General features: G+C 40.1%; 1 protein-coding gene across 6 annotated transcripts in view; it reads left to right on the top strand.

Annotated features, from left to right (window-relative positions):
- LOC122888504 (integrin alpha-5-like) overlaps positions 1-17,668 on the top strand; it is a 113,240-nt gene that overhangs the window by 77,866 nt on the left and 17,706 nt on the right. For 5 of the 6 annotated variants that reach the window (XM_044223073.1, XM_044223081.1, XM_044223037.1 and 2 more), the window contains 5 exons: positions 8,227-8,377; positions 10,488-10,580; positions 11,089-11,171; positions 15,046-15,126; positions 15,215-15,320. In XM_044223073.1, coding sequence (XP_044079008.1) covers positions 8,227-8,377; positions 10,488-10,580; positions 11,089-11,171; positions 15,046-15,126; positions 15,215-15,320 — 514 coding nt within the window. The remainder of the gene's footprint in view (positions 1-8,226; positions 8,378-10,487; positions 10,581-11,088; positions 11,172-15,045; positions 15,127-15,214; positions 15,321-17,668) is intronic. The other variant, XM_044223053.1, reaches the window with a different exon arrangement.

Below are 17,668 nucleotides of genomic sequence, written 5' to 3' on the forward strand. Positions count from 1 at the left end.
CATTGTAATGAATATCTGTCGTTGGAAAAACTACATGAACTTTTTCTTTGCGTTTTAATTTAATTGACGAGCAGGGGGCACATTATCACTAATAATGGCGCTTGTGAAAACCTAAACAGACCTCTTTTTGTTAAGAGATTAGGAACTCAGACAGAATTAGGTACACAGGTGATATTACCCAGGGCTCAACACTAACTTTTAAAAGTAGTTGCCAGGCTGGCAACCAGGCATCAGCTTTTGGTTTGCCAAAACAGAAAATATGGTTGCCATTTTTAGTCACCTTATATTCTGAGTAATTAAGATACAATGTGTCAGCTTAATAATTACAATGTGACATAAAGGAATATTTTAAAGCTATATTACAGTAACGGAACCGAAGTTTATGTTTTATCTGATACTTTACACAATTTGAATCTTTAGTGTTATCAGTTAACGTGTCCACCCTCATTTCCTGGAATACAAAATACCAGCATTCGTTTGCGATGTTGACGAGTTAGTTGAACTTTTCACCCCACAGTCAAACAACTTAATTTGCTTCGCCATTGTCTCTAAATCAGATGCAGGTGCACACATGCAAGTAAACGCACCAACGCATGTGCAGCGTTGTCTGGTTCTGGTTCCAACTGTAACAGCAATATTTAAATATCACTAATGCAACAAATATTAAAAAAATATTTATTTTGGGGTGCATGTTTTGCTGTACATATTATTTATATGTTAAAAAGTAGGGGTGGAAACATTTTTTCGTCACCTTTTTAATGTGGGCTTAGATCTGAGCTTAGATCTGAATCTAGGATAACATCAAGACTTGTAACCTCAGATTTAATCCAGGGAGGCAGTTTCCCCAGATTATTAAACAGCATTTCTCTTTTTGTTTTAGGGCCAACTAGTAGGATTTCAGTTTTGTCCTCATTTAACTTTAAGAAATGATCGCTCGTCCATTTATTTATTGCCAAAAGACAGATAGTAATGGAGTTTATAGCTGCAGCATCATTTGGTTCAGCAGAGATGTACAGTTGCGTGTCATCAGCGTAACTATGGATACATACATTGTGCTCTCTAATCATGTCACCAAGTGACAATAATAACGGACCAAGGAAGCTCCCTTGTGTAACCCCAAAACAGATGTCATGTTTCTCAGACACATGATCTACAAGACTGACATAAAACTTAATCATTTTGATGTATGTTTTGAACCAGTTTAACACAGTCAAAAAGATCAAGCAACTTTTCAAGATGATTGATTCGCTGGACAGGACAAGAATTGAGACCTTATTTTCATTAGAATTTTGTCTGAGGTCACTGATTATTTTAGTAAGAGCAGTTTCAGTGCTGTGGTATGTTCTAAAGCCTGCTGTAAATTCTTCCAGGATGTTATTTTCTTTAAGAAAGTTTATTTGCACTGAAGCTATTTTTTCAAGTATCTTATTAATGAATGGTAGGTTGGATATCGGCCTATAGCTGCTCAGTGCATTATCGTCTAGTTTGGGTTTCTTCAGTAAGGGTTTTACAATAGCTGTTTGAGGGCAGAAGATGTCTGTTTGAAAAGATATATTTATAATCTTCAGGACATGATTTGAAACACTATCGAACACCCGCTTAAAAAAATGCTGTAGGTGCAGGGTCAATACATGAGGTGGAGGAGTTACACTCAGTGACAGTCTTGCAAAGCTCAGTTAATGTAATACGGATGAATTTTCTCATGGTTACATGTTTTTACCAGGATTTGCTGAGGTCATCTGTGTTTACATTCATATTCGATCAGCAGCAATACTGGCCCTAATTTAAGTTATTTTGTTATTGAAAAACAATGGAAGTTCTTCACAATTTGATGCAGAGAACTGTGGTAGGGTGGGGGCAGTGTTGAGTAGCTGGAGAATAGTATTGGAGAATAATATTCTAGAGTTTCCAACATTCTCCTTAATAATCTTGGAAAAAGAATCCTTTCTTGCCAGACGTATTGCTTTGTTATAGATAGTCATGACTTCTTTGTATATATTACGGTGACCTGTGAGCCTAGTTTTCCTCGATTTTGTTTCAACTGGACAGATTCTCTTAATCTCATTAACACTGTTATTGTTTAACCATGGGGAGATTCTGTTAGTCGACCTCTTTTTAACCTTTAGTATCGGTGCAGATGTATGCTATTCTGCCAAAGTCTTAGGCCACCCTGAAAATTCTTATTAAAGCCATTTACCTGAGAATAAGTGTTTAGCCAATTAGTTAAAACACTTGCAGAAAATAAGAGACATGAACGCTTTGAACTGTGCATTACAGATGCTCCACAATAATCACAACAACAAGTAATTTAGATTGTTACGGAGTAGCCTATTATACTCTTCATAACAGCCAGAATTAATTTATGACTGCTTCTGTGACAGTTTATATGCTGGTTTAGCAATGTGATAGACTTGAAATGGCTTACTGACAGTATGAAAAGGCTAGAAACGAACGTGGGACTGATTCCACTGCAGACTGCTAAAGACTCCATGACTGGAAACAAATTACAGACAGTTGAAAATTATAAATGAATGAATATTATTATATATTACAATAATAAGAATATATCTGATATAAAGCTTGAGGTGCTGGATAATTATACTTGAAAACTTGAAAAAGGCTATGCAGATTATGCAGGACAGACATTTTTATTCACTAGGCCTATTTTGTATTTTGTATTTTATGCACATATAGGCTACAACACATATTCACATTTATTAATGTGGTCCAGCAGTTTTAATTGCACCCTGGCCCAAGATCATGCAAACTGTCTGATGGCTCCTTGATAATAGCAGCAAACGTCTCTCATTATTTGACAATAAAATCGTGGGTCTGGCTATCAATCTGTTAACTTCAAGTGGCCAAGGCTCATTGATGCACTTGGGGAGCGAAGGTTGGCCAGTGTGGTCCGATCCAACAGACGAGCTACTGTAGCTCAAATTGCTGAAAAAGTTAATGCTGGTTCTGATAGAAAAGGTGTCAGAACATACAGTGCATCGCAGTTTGTTGTGTATGGGTCTACATAGCCGCAGCCCAGTTAGGGTGCCCATGCTGACCCCTGTCCACTGCCGAAAGCACCAACAATGGGCACGTGAGCATCAGAACTGGCCCACAAAGCAATGGAAGAAGGTGGCCTGGTCTGATGAATCACGTTTTTTTTTTTTTACATTACGTTGATGGTCGGGTGCATGTGTGTCGCTTACCTGGGGAACACATGGCACCAGGATGCATTATGGGAAGAAGGCAAGCCGGCGGAGGCAGTGTGATGCTTTGGGCAATGTTCTGCTGGGAAACCTTGGGTGCTGCCATTCATGTGGATGTTACTTTGACACGTACCACCTACCTAAGCATTGTTGCAGACCATGTACACCCTTTCATGGAAACGATATTCCCTGATGGCATTGGCCTCTTTCAGCAGGATAATGTGCCCTGCCACAAAGCAAAGATGGTTCAGGAATGGTTTTAGGAACACAGCAACGAGTTCAAGGTGTTGACTTGGCCTCCAAATTCCCCAGATCTCAATGCAGTCAAGCATCTGTGGGATGTGCTGGACAAACAAGTCCAATCCATGGAGGCCCCACCTCTCAATTTACAGGACTTAAAGGATCTGCTGCTAACGTCTTGGTGCCAGATACCACAGCACACCTTCTGAGGTCTAGTGGAGTCCATGCCTCGACGGGTCAGGGTTGTTTTGGCGGTAAAAAGGGGACCTACACAATATTAGGCAGGTGGTCATAATGTTATGGCTGATCTGATCTGATGGTAATAGTAATTTCCAAGTTAGTGTTTTGGATTTTGGTGGTGGGATTAACCTTGGTTTACATGTGTATTACATAATGTGCTTTATTTTCTTCACTGCAGTTTGAGAATTTTAGAATGCACTAGTAATAGGAATAGTTTTTATTTATATAGGTTTGCTATTAGTATTAGCTGCTGATGCCTACAGACCTAGCCATTAATGCAGCATCTGTTTGAAATTCAACTTACCTGCATAAAAAGTTTTCATACATCCAAAAGCTATGGAACACACGGCCTATAGATATCAGGGAAGCCAGCTCGCTAAATATTTTTTAAAAGAAAGCTAAAAACTTATCTCTTCACTTTAGCTTTTAACAAGCTATGACTTTCCTGATACAGGCATGAAACTCTTTTTGCATTTTTGTTCTGCACCTCTTTTAAAATGCTGTATTTTACTTGATTTTATGCATTTTTTACTTTATTTTTTATTATTATTCAGTGGGTTTTATTTTCCATTCTGTTATGCATTCCTCATTTTTACTATTATCATCAAGTGCATTTTATTCTTTATTTTACATTAATTATGGCATTCTATCCATGTTTTTAATGCTCATTCTATGTCTATTTTCATGTGAAGATGCATTATATGTATTCTATTCTCATCTTTATCTTATTTTTACTATATTATTTGTATTTTCCATCTTAATAATAATAAATAATAATAAATAGGCTAAAGCTATAGCTCTGAATTGGCAAGCGTTTACCAAAAATAGTTATGACCAAATGAAATTTGGCTTATTGCAACCACAAGTGCCTCACCTTTTACAACTGTGCCCAGTCTGTTGATACCATGTAACGTTATTTTAGGGCAAAACCGTAGGCGCAGTTTGAACTTTAAGGTTGGGGATTCACAAAAAAAAATCTATAGGAAATGTGTACAACAGATTCTTGGGGTTTACATGCAAATTAATAATCAGGATACCAGCAGATGCACTAACATCATAGATATAAAAAAACAAAAAGTTATCTTGTTGGTTTATTATTGTCAATAAGAAGACACAACAAGGTTGATATTATTCCAAAATGCAGGACACGTTATACAAGGTTTTGTTCAGCTCCTGTCCAAACTTGAAAACAGATGCACATGACAACTCACCTGCAGCAGGCAGTTGTTTTCAGTGAAAAATGTCTACGGTACACTACCTTCTCAGTACCAAACAGCAGACAGTTAGCAACTAGCTGGTGAACATAGTGGAACATTTAGTAGCTAAAAAATCAGATATTTCCCTCAGGAGTTGCTGGAGACCAAAACTGGGCTAAGAACAGAGTGAATATTATACTTACATTTGTCAGGTGGACAGAAACACGACTTCAAATGAATGTTAATGTTTCTTCATGTCTGCTGGATGTATAAATATCAACTGTTAGCTAAAACAACTTTATAAAAGGTGTATATACATGGCCAAAAAATCTGTGCAGGTTTAACAATGTAAGATGGTGCTAGGTGCGAGTGACATAGTCAAGCCAAAAAAATAAAATGTTGTTGTGTCTGCCACTAGGTGGCATAGTATAGCTAAGAATGACTTTTGGTAAAACAGACATTGAGAGCAGAGGAGAGTGGGTGGTGTTAAAAAAGAGTTGAAGCTGTGTGCGGCATGTGTTAGCATAGCTAACAATAAGGTAATAAAGGTGCGAGAGAGACTTTTACTGGAACCATCCCTGACTTTAGATTCTGCAATTACACTTGCATGTCAGGTGGAGCATGCCCTACAATTTTCCAGTGTGCTGACTGGTGGTGCTGCTGTGCACACGGTCGCACAGCAGAAGCCGCATCAGTGACGATATAACAGATGCCACTACAAATAGACTGACCCTGCTACAGATGCGGATCAGCGACACATCTGGCTCACACAACCGAATGCCCAGCAACTAAAGCAAAACGCAACACATGTGGTAAGAAGACATAACAAGGCCGATACTATTCCAAAGTTCAGGACAAGTTATACAAGGTTTTGTTCAGCTCCTGTCCAAACTTGAAAACAGATGCACATGACAACTCACCTGCAGCAGGCAGTTGTTTTCAGTGAAAAATGTCTACGGTATACTAACAAACAGATGCACAGGACAACTCACTCTTTTCCTCTTTTATTTTCAATCCGCTTTGCTTTGTTTACAAGTTACAGTCCAGTTTTGTTTTGAGTAAAAGTAATATGAGCACTTAGTAGAGTTTAGTCAGGTTGATAACATGTTAAGAAAACAATAGGAAAAATGTACAGAAATGCAAGATTTATGCAATATTTGTGATTTATTTTATAAGCACGAGCTGAACCTTCCTTTCTTCTCTCTTTCTCTGCTGAGACGCCGAGTGTCCACACTGGTGTTCTGACTTAACTTAATGAGCAACCAGGCTTCACCTACCGCACCTGTGATGGAAACAAAGACTGAGCCCAGTTCACTTGGCTTGCGTTGCAGGATTCATGCACAAAGTAAAAGGTACATGAAGACGCTGTACAAGTGCAACAAAGGTTGAGGCAACTCCCCTTTGCTGTACGACAAGCAGTCTCTGATGAACCTGACATGCTGCTGAAGGAAGGCATAATCGAACAGATTGACGCCTCACCTTGGATTTCCCCATTCGTGGTTATGACAAGGAAGGGAGGTAAACCTTTACTGTGTGGATCTTCGTAAGCCTAACAAGGCCATCATTGCTGACAGTCATCCGCTGCCCCACATGGAGAAGCTTTTGAGTGAGCTCAAGGGTATTCAGTGTTTTCCAACATAGACTTGGCCTCAGTGTACCAGCAACTACCATAACATGAAGACAGTCGTGATCTGACTGCCTTTATTATATAGTCTTATGGCTTGGCCTCCACTCCATCCGCGTTCCAAAAAATGATGGAAACAGTGTTGAAAGATCTACCTGGAGTATGCAATTATCTCGATGATGTGATTGTTGCCGGACCTTCTGAGGAGGAGCATGACAGGAGCCTGCGTGCTGTCCTGCAGCGCCTGACTGATGCAGGCCTGACACTGAACACACAAAAATGTTCATTCAGACAATCAAGCCTCAGATTCTTGTACCATGTCATTTGCAAAGAAGGTAATCTGCCTGACACAGATCACATCACAGCCATCCATGATGCCCCAGCCCCACAGGACCCAGGTGTCACTATGGTTCTTCCTAGGACTAATCTCATGGTACACTAAGTTCCTGCCGAACTTTGCTACAGTGATGGAGCCGATGCAGGTGCTACTGAGGGATGCTACAGGCTTGTGCTTTGAATGGACTGTGGGTGTGGACCACAGTTTTATAGGGCTGACCCGAATGCTAAGAAGCTACAAAGCTTCTGCCGTTGCCAAGATAATCTACATCCAAATCAGTATTTGAATGCTGCGGTTATTTTTGTAATATTGCATTACCCCAAAAATCCCAAATAGCCCATGAAATAAGAATTAATAATCCAACATTAACATTAAACAGCATCTTAGCACAAGAGAATGACAGCAACGCAGTGTTTCCCCAAGGTTGACTGCTTTGGGGGGGCGGATGGGCCGCCGGGGGGTGCAGAGTAGAAGAGAGATAGGTGAAGTAAACGTTACTCGAGTTGACAAGTGAGTACAATTCAATTGTAGTGTTCTGTCAGGAGATGCAGTGACTTAAACCAAAGGTGAGTAAGAAAAAGTATAAATAATATATAATTTGTTAAGCTATGAGTAGAGGAAAAGTCTGCAAGCCGCTAGACTAATTTATGCAGTGTAAAATGCCATGGGCTTAAGCTATTAATGGTGACTAGCAAAAAACAAGTGTTTTGTCCTTCAGGTGATGAACCTTGATAGTTATTGACAGTTTTACCCCCCCATCAAAGCTTTGCATATTCTAACCCTAACCCCACAGTTTTAATTAACATAGACCATTCATAGGCATAGTATACCTAAGAATGGCTTTTGGTAAAACAGACATTGAGAGTATGGAAGGAGAGTGGGTGGTGGTGTTTAAAAAAAAAGAGTTGAAGCTGTGTGCAGCGTGTGTTAGCATGGCAAACAATGAAGCCAGTTAAAAGGAGTCCTTGCCTCGCTGATTATTACTACTTGTTATGACTACTACACATGACAAATGTAAAGTAATATTATTATGTAATAGTAAGGATGGTAAAGTTAACTCTTTGATATTTTTGTTCGATCTCTGCTTTAATTAGCTAGCTTAGTCCAAGCAAATATGTCAGTCTGGCTCAAGATTCAATTTATTCATCTATAAAATTATTTCTCAATGTTACATACATCCAAGTAGTAAAAACTGATTTAATAATGGTGAAAATTTGTCTATTTTTATAATATTAAACTTGATAAACATTTCAGACTCCATTATGGGTTCTGCATTTATCTTTTAGCTACAGTATGTACAATTGGCAAACAGAAACCCAGTCTGTATTAAAGGCCCTTATAATAGCTGTCAACAACCTTGTTGCTGTTGTGGTTCTCCTCTCCCAGTGACAGAACAGTGGTTTACCTGGGTGATGAAAACTCCTTGAGCCTGACCTTCAATGCCAGGAACGAGGGAGAGGGAGGGGCGTATGAGACCGAGCTCTATGTTGTGCTTCCCCCAGAGGCCGACTACAGTGGGATAGCACGCAACAATCTGGTGAGGCAGTCAACTGTCACTGTAACTATACATTTAGCTAGGGCTTTTTGAGGTGCGAATGAATACCGGTAATACTTTATATTTCTTTATTACTGAAGTATTATTATTATTAAACAACTACAAATAAGTACAAGTACAAATAACAATCTCTGGCTTTCATAACAATGTACAGCATATTTATCATTTGATTTTTGTTTGATTTCCAACAAAATAGCACTTGAATGCAGTGCTGTAGAGCAACTGATGTGCAAAACCCACATGAGCAATTGATGTGCAAAACGTATGTGTAGCCAGAACAGTGTCTTGTGACACTGTGACAGTGGCTGAAAACGGAAACATTGGCAGTGAAGCACTTGTATTGGAAAAAAGTTGTTTTGGCACTGAAAAAGTTCCACTGAAAAATAAACACAGACATTAAAAACTTTAATTTTATTTTGATATTTTTTGCATTCTGATGGTCTTCTGACTTTTTTCTTCATGTCACATTTTTTTAGTGACAGATTTTTTCACGCTGTAAGTTTTTTTCATTGACAGTGGTTTTTATTTTCAACTTTCTCTCACCATTTTAGCATGTAGAGGAGGGTTTTGATGTGATTTACACATAATCTGCATATTAAGGAGACTTTTCCTGAACCAGCCGTTTTCACAGAGAACTGGGCTCGGTTAAAGTTACCTTTTTACTGACATTATGCTAGTCTTGCAGAGGCCCCTGGAACAAGCACTAACCTTAAAACCTGCAATGCGGAACTTTTGTTTCCCCCTTCTGGCAGTGAGAGTGATTATGCAAACTCTGTCGACACGTGCTTATGAAGTATGCCTACAGGTGAGCTTGCTCCAGGTTCGTGTTCATAAGTAGTTAGAAAAATACAGAGACATTTCCACAGTTCCAAGACAATATTCCATTATTTAGGTAGAGTAAATGTAATAGTTACATACCGTAAAACTTCAATTAAAAGCAGAGTCCACCGATCCAACGGTTTGTCATAAAAATGAATCCAGGTTGTGAATATTGTCATGTGAAGACCATTGCTCACAGTCTACTAACTTTGTTCGTCTCTCTCCATGAGGTTAGCCTAGATGAGTCTCTCTGCGCTAGATCAAATGAATGATTCATACTTTCCATGTTTATTCGATAGCCTAATTTTTATACAAGCAATATTCATACTAGTTTAAAAAAACAAAAAAAACAATTTGATATGTGTGAAAGGAATTAAAGGCCTGTCCCAAACAGACAACTGTCCCAAATATAGGCAGGTTGAGTGATTGAAGCAAATAAAAGCCAGGGCTATTAATTGAAGTATTTCACAAATACCAACCTGTCAAGGAGCAGTAACACGATATCCGTGTCTGCCCTCAGTCCCTTCTCTTCTTTCAGCACTCTCCTAGGAAAAGCAACACAATGGTTATCCGTGTTTGTCCTCGCCGTCGATTTGTTGTTTTTTTTAACTGTAATCCTTCCTCTGAACACAGTTTCTTTTTATATCTGGAGCATCAGAAACTTTTCTTGGATGCTTCTCAGGTTTTACTGCCACATGCTCCGCCATAATCCTAGTTCTTGTAGCCTACTCTGTTGCTATGGTTGAGGTGACTCCCTGTACAGTGAAACTACTTCAAATTTTATAAGGTCATTGGAACATTTTGAGCAGAAATCCATTGCGCTTCTCAGCAAACCTACTATGGAAATGGAAAACTGAAAAAAAACTGAAAATCACTATCACAGCATAAAAAAAAAAATAAAAAAAAAAATCAGAAGATGGTCATTGAAAAAACACATCAGAATAGAAAAAATATTAAAATAAAATTAAATAATTTTTAATGCCTGTGTTTTTCAGTGGAGCTTTTTCAGTGCCAATACGATTTTTTCCAATACAGTTGTTTCAATGCAAGTGTTTCCTTTCGCAGTTCAGGTATTGTTTTCAAAGCCAAATTTAAAAAAATAAAAATTAAAAAAAATACATGAATCATTTTGTGGCATAATCCTTGTCATAAAAGCTGTCTGTCCACCAAAACGTATTAAGATGTCTCAAATATTATAGGTTGTGTGTTAAGTTATTGAGTGATCTTAATATTGGAGTCAAAGAGTTGACAGTATTTGATGTTTCCTCTCCAGAGCTTGACTCAGCTGACGTGCAGCTATGAGACAGAAAACCAGACCCGCTATCTTGTGTGTGATCTGGGAAACCCCATGAAGTCTGGTACCAGTGTAAGAGCCAACAAAGCCCACATGTTGTCTTTGGCCTTTCAGTTTTGTGTCCCTGTACACTTTAGTTGTCAAAATGTTCTTGCTCAGCATAATTCATACACAAACTCATAAGGTTTTACATTGACTTATTAAAACATAAATCATACTTTTCATGTTTTCAAAAATCAGGGGAATATCTAAGACAAGAACAACAGTCCAGGCTCTGACTATTTACTATCTTTTCACAGTGAGAAAAATGTTTCTTTCTGGCACACACAAAAACTGTATGTCTACTTTTCATTACCACCAATAGAATCAGTTAGACTTAAACATGTTAAATGAGGGACAGAGGTCATTTTTAGATCTCCTCAAAGCTGTGGAGGGAATGTAGAAGTATTGAGTGTGTGGTTTAAAAAACAAAACAAAAAAAACAACTAAACTAAATCAAATACAAGACATCTTTCATTTATGATTCTTTTGTCATGTTCCTTGGATTAATTGTATACATTTTCTGTGGGTCATTTTCTAGTTATGGGCTGGACTTCGATTCACTGTACCCAGAGTGAAGGACACTCACAACAATACTGTACAGTTTGAGCTCAAAATACGAAGGTAGGTCACTTTTCAATATGCGTTTTGTTTTCCCAACCTACTTCAGATAAAACCACGCCCACTTCCGTATGACAAAAGCCTCGACGGCTGCGTTCCGATGGAAACCACGCTCACACGGGTCCTTAATCCATTAATTTGGAATGACTTAAATAGAACCTGGCATAATACATTAGGAATTTGTGACAACATAGCCATAAATTAAAAAAAAGGACTTGGGCAAGTGAAATATCAATGTATTGCATGTATTATATTAAAATGTTAATCAACTAATGATTGAAGATCTTTAGTGTGAGCATACCCTTTAATCAGCAGATGTGGTAGAGAGTCATCTATTCCTATAAAAGGGTGCTGGGATTCACAATGGGTAAAGTGTCAAACTGTGTAGGTGCAATCAATTAAATTTGAAGATCAAAGATAATCATAAATAATATAATAAAGTCCTCGAGGGCACCACTCTTCTTAAAGAAGAGAAATGATTGATTCTCATAAAATACACTAAACTATCAATTTGGTACTCAGATTAATAATTGAGGAGACGGGTTCCAGAGCCCAGGCTGTGCGTGGAGGCGAGGCCGACTATATCTAGCCGGTAACGCTCAACCTCCCGCACAAGCTCAGGCTCCTTCCCCCCCAGCGAAGTGACATTCCATGTCCCTAGAGCCAGTTTCTGTGTCCGGAGATCTGGTCGCCGAAGCCCCTGCCTTCGACTGCCGCCCAGATCTCTCTGCACCGGCCCCTTACGGATCCTCCTGCGGGTGGTGGGTCCACGGGAGGACGGCCCCACGTCGCTCCTTCGGGCTGTACCCGGCCGGGCCCCGTGGGGAAAGGCCCGGCCACCAGGCGCTCGCCGTCGGGCACCCACCCCAGGCCTGGCTCCAGGGTGGGGCCCCGGTAGCGCCAATCCGGGCGACGTAACTGGCCTTGAGGCGCAGTCAGGGGCCGGAGGGTGTCCGGTTTGGGAACCACAGGATCTCATCTCTGCTGTTTGCAGATGATGTCGTTCTGATGGCTTCTTCAAACCAGGACCTGCAGCATGCACTGGGACGGTTTGCAGCCGAGTGTGAAGCAGCTGGGATGAGAATCAGCTCTTCCAAATCTGAGGCCATGGTTCTTGACCGGAAAAAGGTGGTTTGCTCTCTTCGCGTGGGTGGGGAGTCCTTGCCCCAAGTGGAGGAGTTTAAGTATCTCGGGGTCTTGTTCACGAGTGAGGGACGGATGGAGCGTGAGATTGACAGGCGGATCGGTGCAGCGCCTGCAGTGATGCGGGCGCTGTATCGGACCGTTGTGGTAAAGAAGGAGCTGAGTCGAAAGACAAAGCTCTCGATTTATCGGTCAATCACGCTCCTGCCCTCACCTATGGTCATGAGCTTTGGGTAGTGACCGAAAGGACAAGATCGCGGATACAAGCGGCCGAAATGGGCTTCCTCCGCCGAGTGGCTGGGCGCTCCCGTAGAGATAGGGTGAGGAGCTCAGTCACACGGGGAGCTCGAGTAGAGCCGCTGCTCCTCCACGTCGAGAGGAGCCAGCTGAGGTGGCTAGGGCATCTGATCCGGATGCCTCCCTCGGGAGGTGTTCTGGGCATGTCCCACCGGGAGGCGGCCCCGGGGAAGACCCAGGACACGCTGGAGGGACTATGTCTCTCGGCTGGCCTGGGAACGCCTCGGGATCCCCCCGGAGGAGCTGGAGGAAGTGTCTGGGGCGAAGGAAGTCTGGGAGTCCCTGCTTAGACTGCTGCCCCCGCGACCCGGCCCCGGATAAGCGGAAGAAGATGGATGGATGGATGGATAGATTAATAATTGAATTGATAACTATAACCAAAATGACCATTAATAGCTAGTAGGTTGAGTTCAGCATAGAAGAGGTAAAATTATTCACTCTTGTGAGACATTAAAGCCAGCATAATTATACACAAGCATTTATTAAAGATAAAGCAAAAAACACATAACTTAAGACTAACTCTAGATACACTAGACTACAGAACAAAGGGGTGTGCGTGTGCGCGCACACACACACACACACACGTCTGGGTGCGCCAAAAGGAACATGTGAAGCAGGAGCTTTAAAGTTACTCTGCGCCATTTGTGTGGTTGTACTTAAGTCAAATTAGAGGTGTATATGTGTGGTCTGTTTAAGGTAACAGTGCCAAGTTAAAAGGAGTTAGTTATGCCAAGACTGATGTTAGTTATGTTATGCTCCACACAGACAATTTAGCATGTGGCTACCAAATTAACCTAACCGATAAACACGTCGCAACAACAAAACCTCAGAAACACACAACAGTACATGTACATCATTAACTAAACAGTCCTGTGCTTAACCAAGTACACTGTTACTCTGTGCTATGCCCAGTTGTTACGTTACCCTCCATGGGAGGGTAAGAGAGGTGGCTTTGGTGCTGCTGTTAGCTAGCGGTCAGTCTGTTGTAGACGAGCCAAGCTTGGAAGAATTGTGGTTCTGCTGTGGAAGCATCTTTTACTGTGCAGTGTCCGCTTGTAGAGATCGGAGGAAGCTGGTCGCTCCGTCTGTGGTTGTCCTTACAGTTAACAGCTCAGTATTAACTTGCTTCGTGCTCCTGTTAGTATGTGAAGTTAGCTGGCAGGCTTTGTATGTGGTAGCCGTTGGCACTAAACGCTGTTACAGCGATCTAGCAGGTTCTCGTGTCGCTGCAGACAACCGTCTGCTGCATGCTGGAGGCGAAGCCAGGAGAAAAGAGTTCAGTTCTGCTGTGTGTCTGTTGTTAACATGCCACACAGAGGGAAACAGCCACGACTATCTACCACAGTGAAGGATTCCAGGAGAAATAAACTGAAAAAATGATTGCTGACCTTTTTATTGACCTGGTTACATCCGGGTCACAGGTCAGACCGGCCAATGCAGCGTTCAATGGCTCTCAGGATTGTGAGACAAAAGAAAATGCAGTCTCCTAACAAAAGTTCTGTTCAGCAGTTCAGTTAACAATCACCCAAATGAATTAATTCATCTGTAAAGTCCCAACTAGGTAAAAGATGGGTGCATAGTTTGTGAATAGTTTAAACCTCCCAGCCAGTCTCTATCAAAAGCAATGTCTTTGACAGCATTGGAAAACCTGTACTTCATGAGTAGTAAGATTGACACGCATACTGAATTACATCCCTTCAGTTGCTGCTGTCATGCCAATAAGTTAACATTGCTAAAGGCCTTTGAACTGACTGCATTCCAATAAGCTAAGAAAGGAGGAAACTTCCTGTCACTTTAACATCTATACAAGTTATTATCATCATCATGGAGAAACATCTCACCTGCAATTTCTAAATGATAAGCTAATAATACACCTAATACAGCCTCTATGCTTGACTCAAACTGTTAGCTCATAGTCCTTCAGAATTAATGTTTCCCATTACTCAACACCAGAAACCCACTGAACATACAGTTAGGAAATAGCACGCTAGCTAGCAAATTGTCTCATTTGTAGTTTGATAAAACAGTAAATTCATTAAATTCAATGTCCCATAATGTTATTTTCTAAGCTACTGTAGTTGTAATTTTTTGTGGAATCCACATGAGCGCAGTTTCCATGAGAACTTAGCCTAAGGCTTTCGTCCTACGGAAGGGCATGTTTCATTTAAAGTAGATTAGAAAAACAATAGACGCGTCCAGGACTGTATGGTGAGATAGGTGTGTGGTATCTGCAAGTCTTGAAATCTCAGAACATTTCTTGATTTTCCCACAATGTTCTTAAAATCCACTCTTTTTACATTAAGTTTGCAAGTATGAAATTAACATTTTAGATATTCGTAGGTAACAGTTATTTTCTACAAAAATATTATGATATCTTGACAAAATTTTTGGAAAGTAGTTTTACACTGTTTCTGAAACAACTTTGTCTCTGTTGTAGTAAAAATGCAAATAACTCAGAGAGTGAAGTCGTGCTGTATGGGCTGGAAGTGGCTGCATTGGCTGATATCATTCTGCAGGGGTGAAGCTTCATCATTACATTGCCATTATATAATCACTCTTATTTTGGTTCCTACCAAGGTAACTGCCAAACTATTTTTCTGTTGCAGTGTTTCTCGCCCTGCCAAAGTCATCTTTCCCCCTCCCAACTGGAGGGCTAGTCAGAGTCTGAGGGAAGAGCAGGACATCGGCCCTGAGCTTCAGCAGGTCTATGAGGTACACCGAGATTTCTAACAATCCCTCCCTACATGCTTTGAGATTTTATGCAGTTTTACCATTCTTACTGCTCTCCCATGCCTGTTGGTTTTCAGGGGCATTTAAAAAATAAATAAATAAATAAATAAATAATAATAAAAAAAAAGGTGGGTAGAATTTCTATTCAGTAAAATAAGACGGTGTAGTCCCTCATTCGTCCAGGAGTGTTCTATCGTAGAAAAGGTTTCAGTCGTAGTAGCTTAAATTTCTAGTTCCCGTACCATTTTTTCACAATTGAGAATGACTTCCAGATGGGAGTCGAAACGTCTTGATTCTGAAAACACTGTCCAGATGACTACGACTGAAACCTTTTCTAACCTTGACTGTATGCAAATTATCAGGGGGAGGGTGATCTGAAAAGGGGTTAAAGGGCATTGTAATTTTTACTGAAGGAGGGTAGTCTAACTTTATTCATTTTTCTTACCCCATATTTATATTTTATTTTACTTCGCCTTTCCCAGATAGCTAGATAGCTAGCAAAAAGATGGTTTCCATGTCTTTCGCCATATGCAGGAGGTCAACACACCTGTCTATGTAACAGGACTTTATTTTCCTCATCACAATCAAACAAGTAGCTAGGAGGACCAAAATGTCTGTTTTGAAAAATACAATATGTGGAGCTAATTAGTGATTACTGACTGAATGTTATCTTTAGCAACGAGCACTTATTTTCCACAAGCCTATACAGTTGCTCCTTTATTCTGCATCATAACAAAAAGCAGAACTGCAGTAAATTTACTAAATAAAATCACATGATTAAGTTGAATATATAAATCAATCTGAAATAATTGAAGACGTTATTAAAACCTCATTATAAAATGTTAATTCCATTCAATTCAAAGGGGCTTTATTGGTATGGGAGACATAGCCATTTGTTTGCTGTTTTTTATTTCACACTTGCTGTGGCAGTGTGTGGCAGGTTGTGGCATGTTGATACATATTGGTATATTGTTGGATATTATGTAATTCATTATAGACATTTTATATGAAAATGCCCTTTTTCAAAAGTCTGTATTTATTTGATTGGCATTGTGACCCCCCCCCCCCCCCAGTCTTCAGTCTTAGCTTAATCCTACCAACCTACCCAGTAACTGGCTAGGCTGGCTTGTGATCTTAGATTATTATTCAGAATCAGAAGGCAAGAGCCAGTGTTACCAAGATCCTGTTGGCTTGAGTGACCACAAAGAAAGTCTGTCTGTCTTTTTGATCTTCTGGAGTCTTTTTCTGAGAAACATTTAGAATCAAAAACACTTCTCAGGTAACTCCTAATTGACCAGCTAATTAACGTTAGCTGCTACCGTGAACACTGTTGCTTAACTGTGAGGCTGAGTAATAAACCAAGCACACAACCCCCAACTAGTTTTTCTGCATCCTTTTGAGACAGGATGTGCCTGATTCTTGTAATGTTACGTACGTGAAAAAAGGCAGTCCTTGACATTTGTTTCATGTGGGAGTTAAAGGATAAATCCTGATCAAAGATAACTCTGGAGGTTCCAGGTTTTTATGTCCATAAGGCATGCTTGAAGTTTAGTTAACTGATTAGTTTCACCTGGCTTAATCGATAGATATAATTTGGTATTATCCGCATAACAATGAACGTTTATGGAGTATTTCCTAATAATATTGCCTAAAGGAAGCATGCATATCTATCTATCTATAAAAAAAGGTGAATAGAATCATTTCAAGCACAGAACCTCATGGAACTCCTTGACTAACTTTGGTGTCCCCGGAGGACTCACCGTTAATTTGTACAAACTGAGATCGATCTGATAGATAGGATTTAAACCAGCTTGGTGCGTCTCCTTTAATGCCAACTGAATGTTCCAGTCTCTGTAATAGGATGTGATGGTCAATGGTGTCAAATGCAGCACTATGATCTAACAAGTACAGAGACAAGGCCATTGTCTGATGCAATTAGAAGGTAATTTGTAATTTTCACCAGTGCTGTCTCTGTGCTATGATGCACTCATCATCAAATAAACTATTATGTAGAAAGTCACACAACTGACACACAATAGACCTATATCTAATTTAAAGGTAAAACTTATTTAACCAGCCTAATTGGGATGGGCTTAGATGAAGAAATCGTTTAAGTTAATTGAAGGTCGACAGGAGAAAAGCAGTCTAAATATATATCAGGTTTTACAGCTGTTTCTAAGGTTCTTGTGTTTGAAGATAAATTGGTACCGGTTGAGGGCAGGACATGATGAATTTTGTCTCAAATAAAATTTTATCATTAAGGAAACTCATGAAGTCGTTACTACTGAGGGCTATAGGAATACATGGCTCAATAGAGCTGTCACTCTTTG

The sequence above is a fragment of the Siniperca chuatsi genome, linkage group LG2 (genome assembly GCF_020085105.1).
Source record: "Siniperca chuatsi isolate FFG_IHB_CAS linkage group LG2, ASM2008510v1, whole genome shotgun sequence".
NCBI classification, from domain to species: Eukaryota; Metazoa; Chordata; class Actinopteri; order Centrarchiformes; family Sinipercidae; genus Siniperca; species Siniperca chuatsi.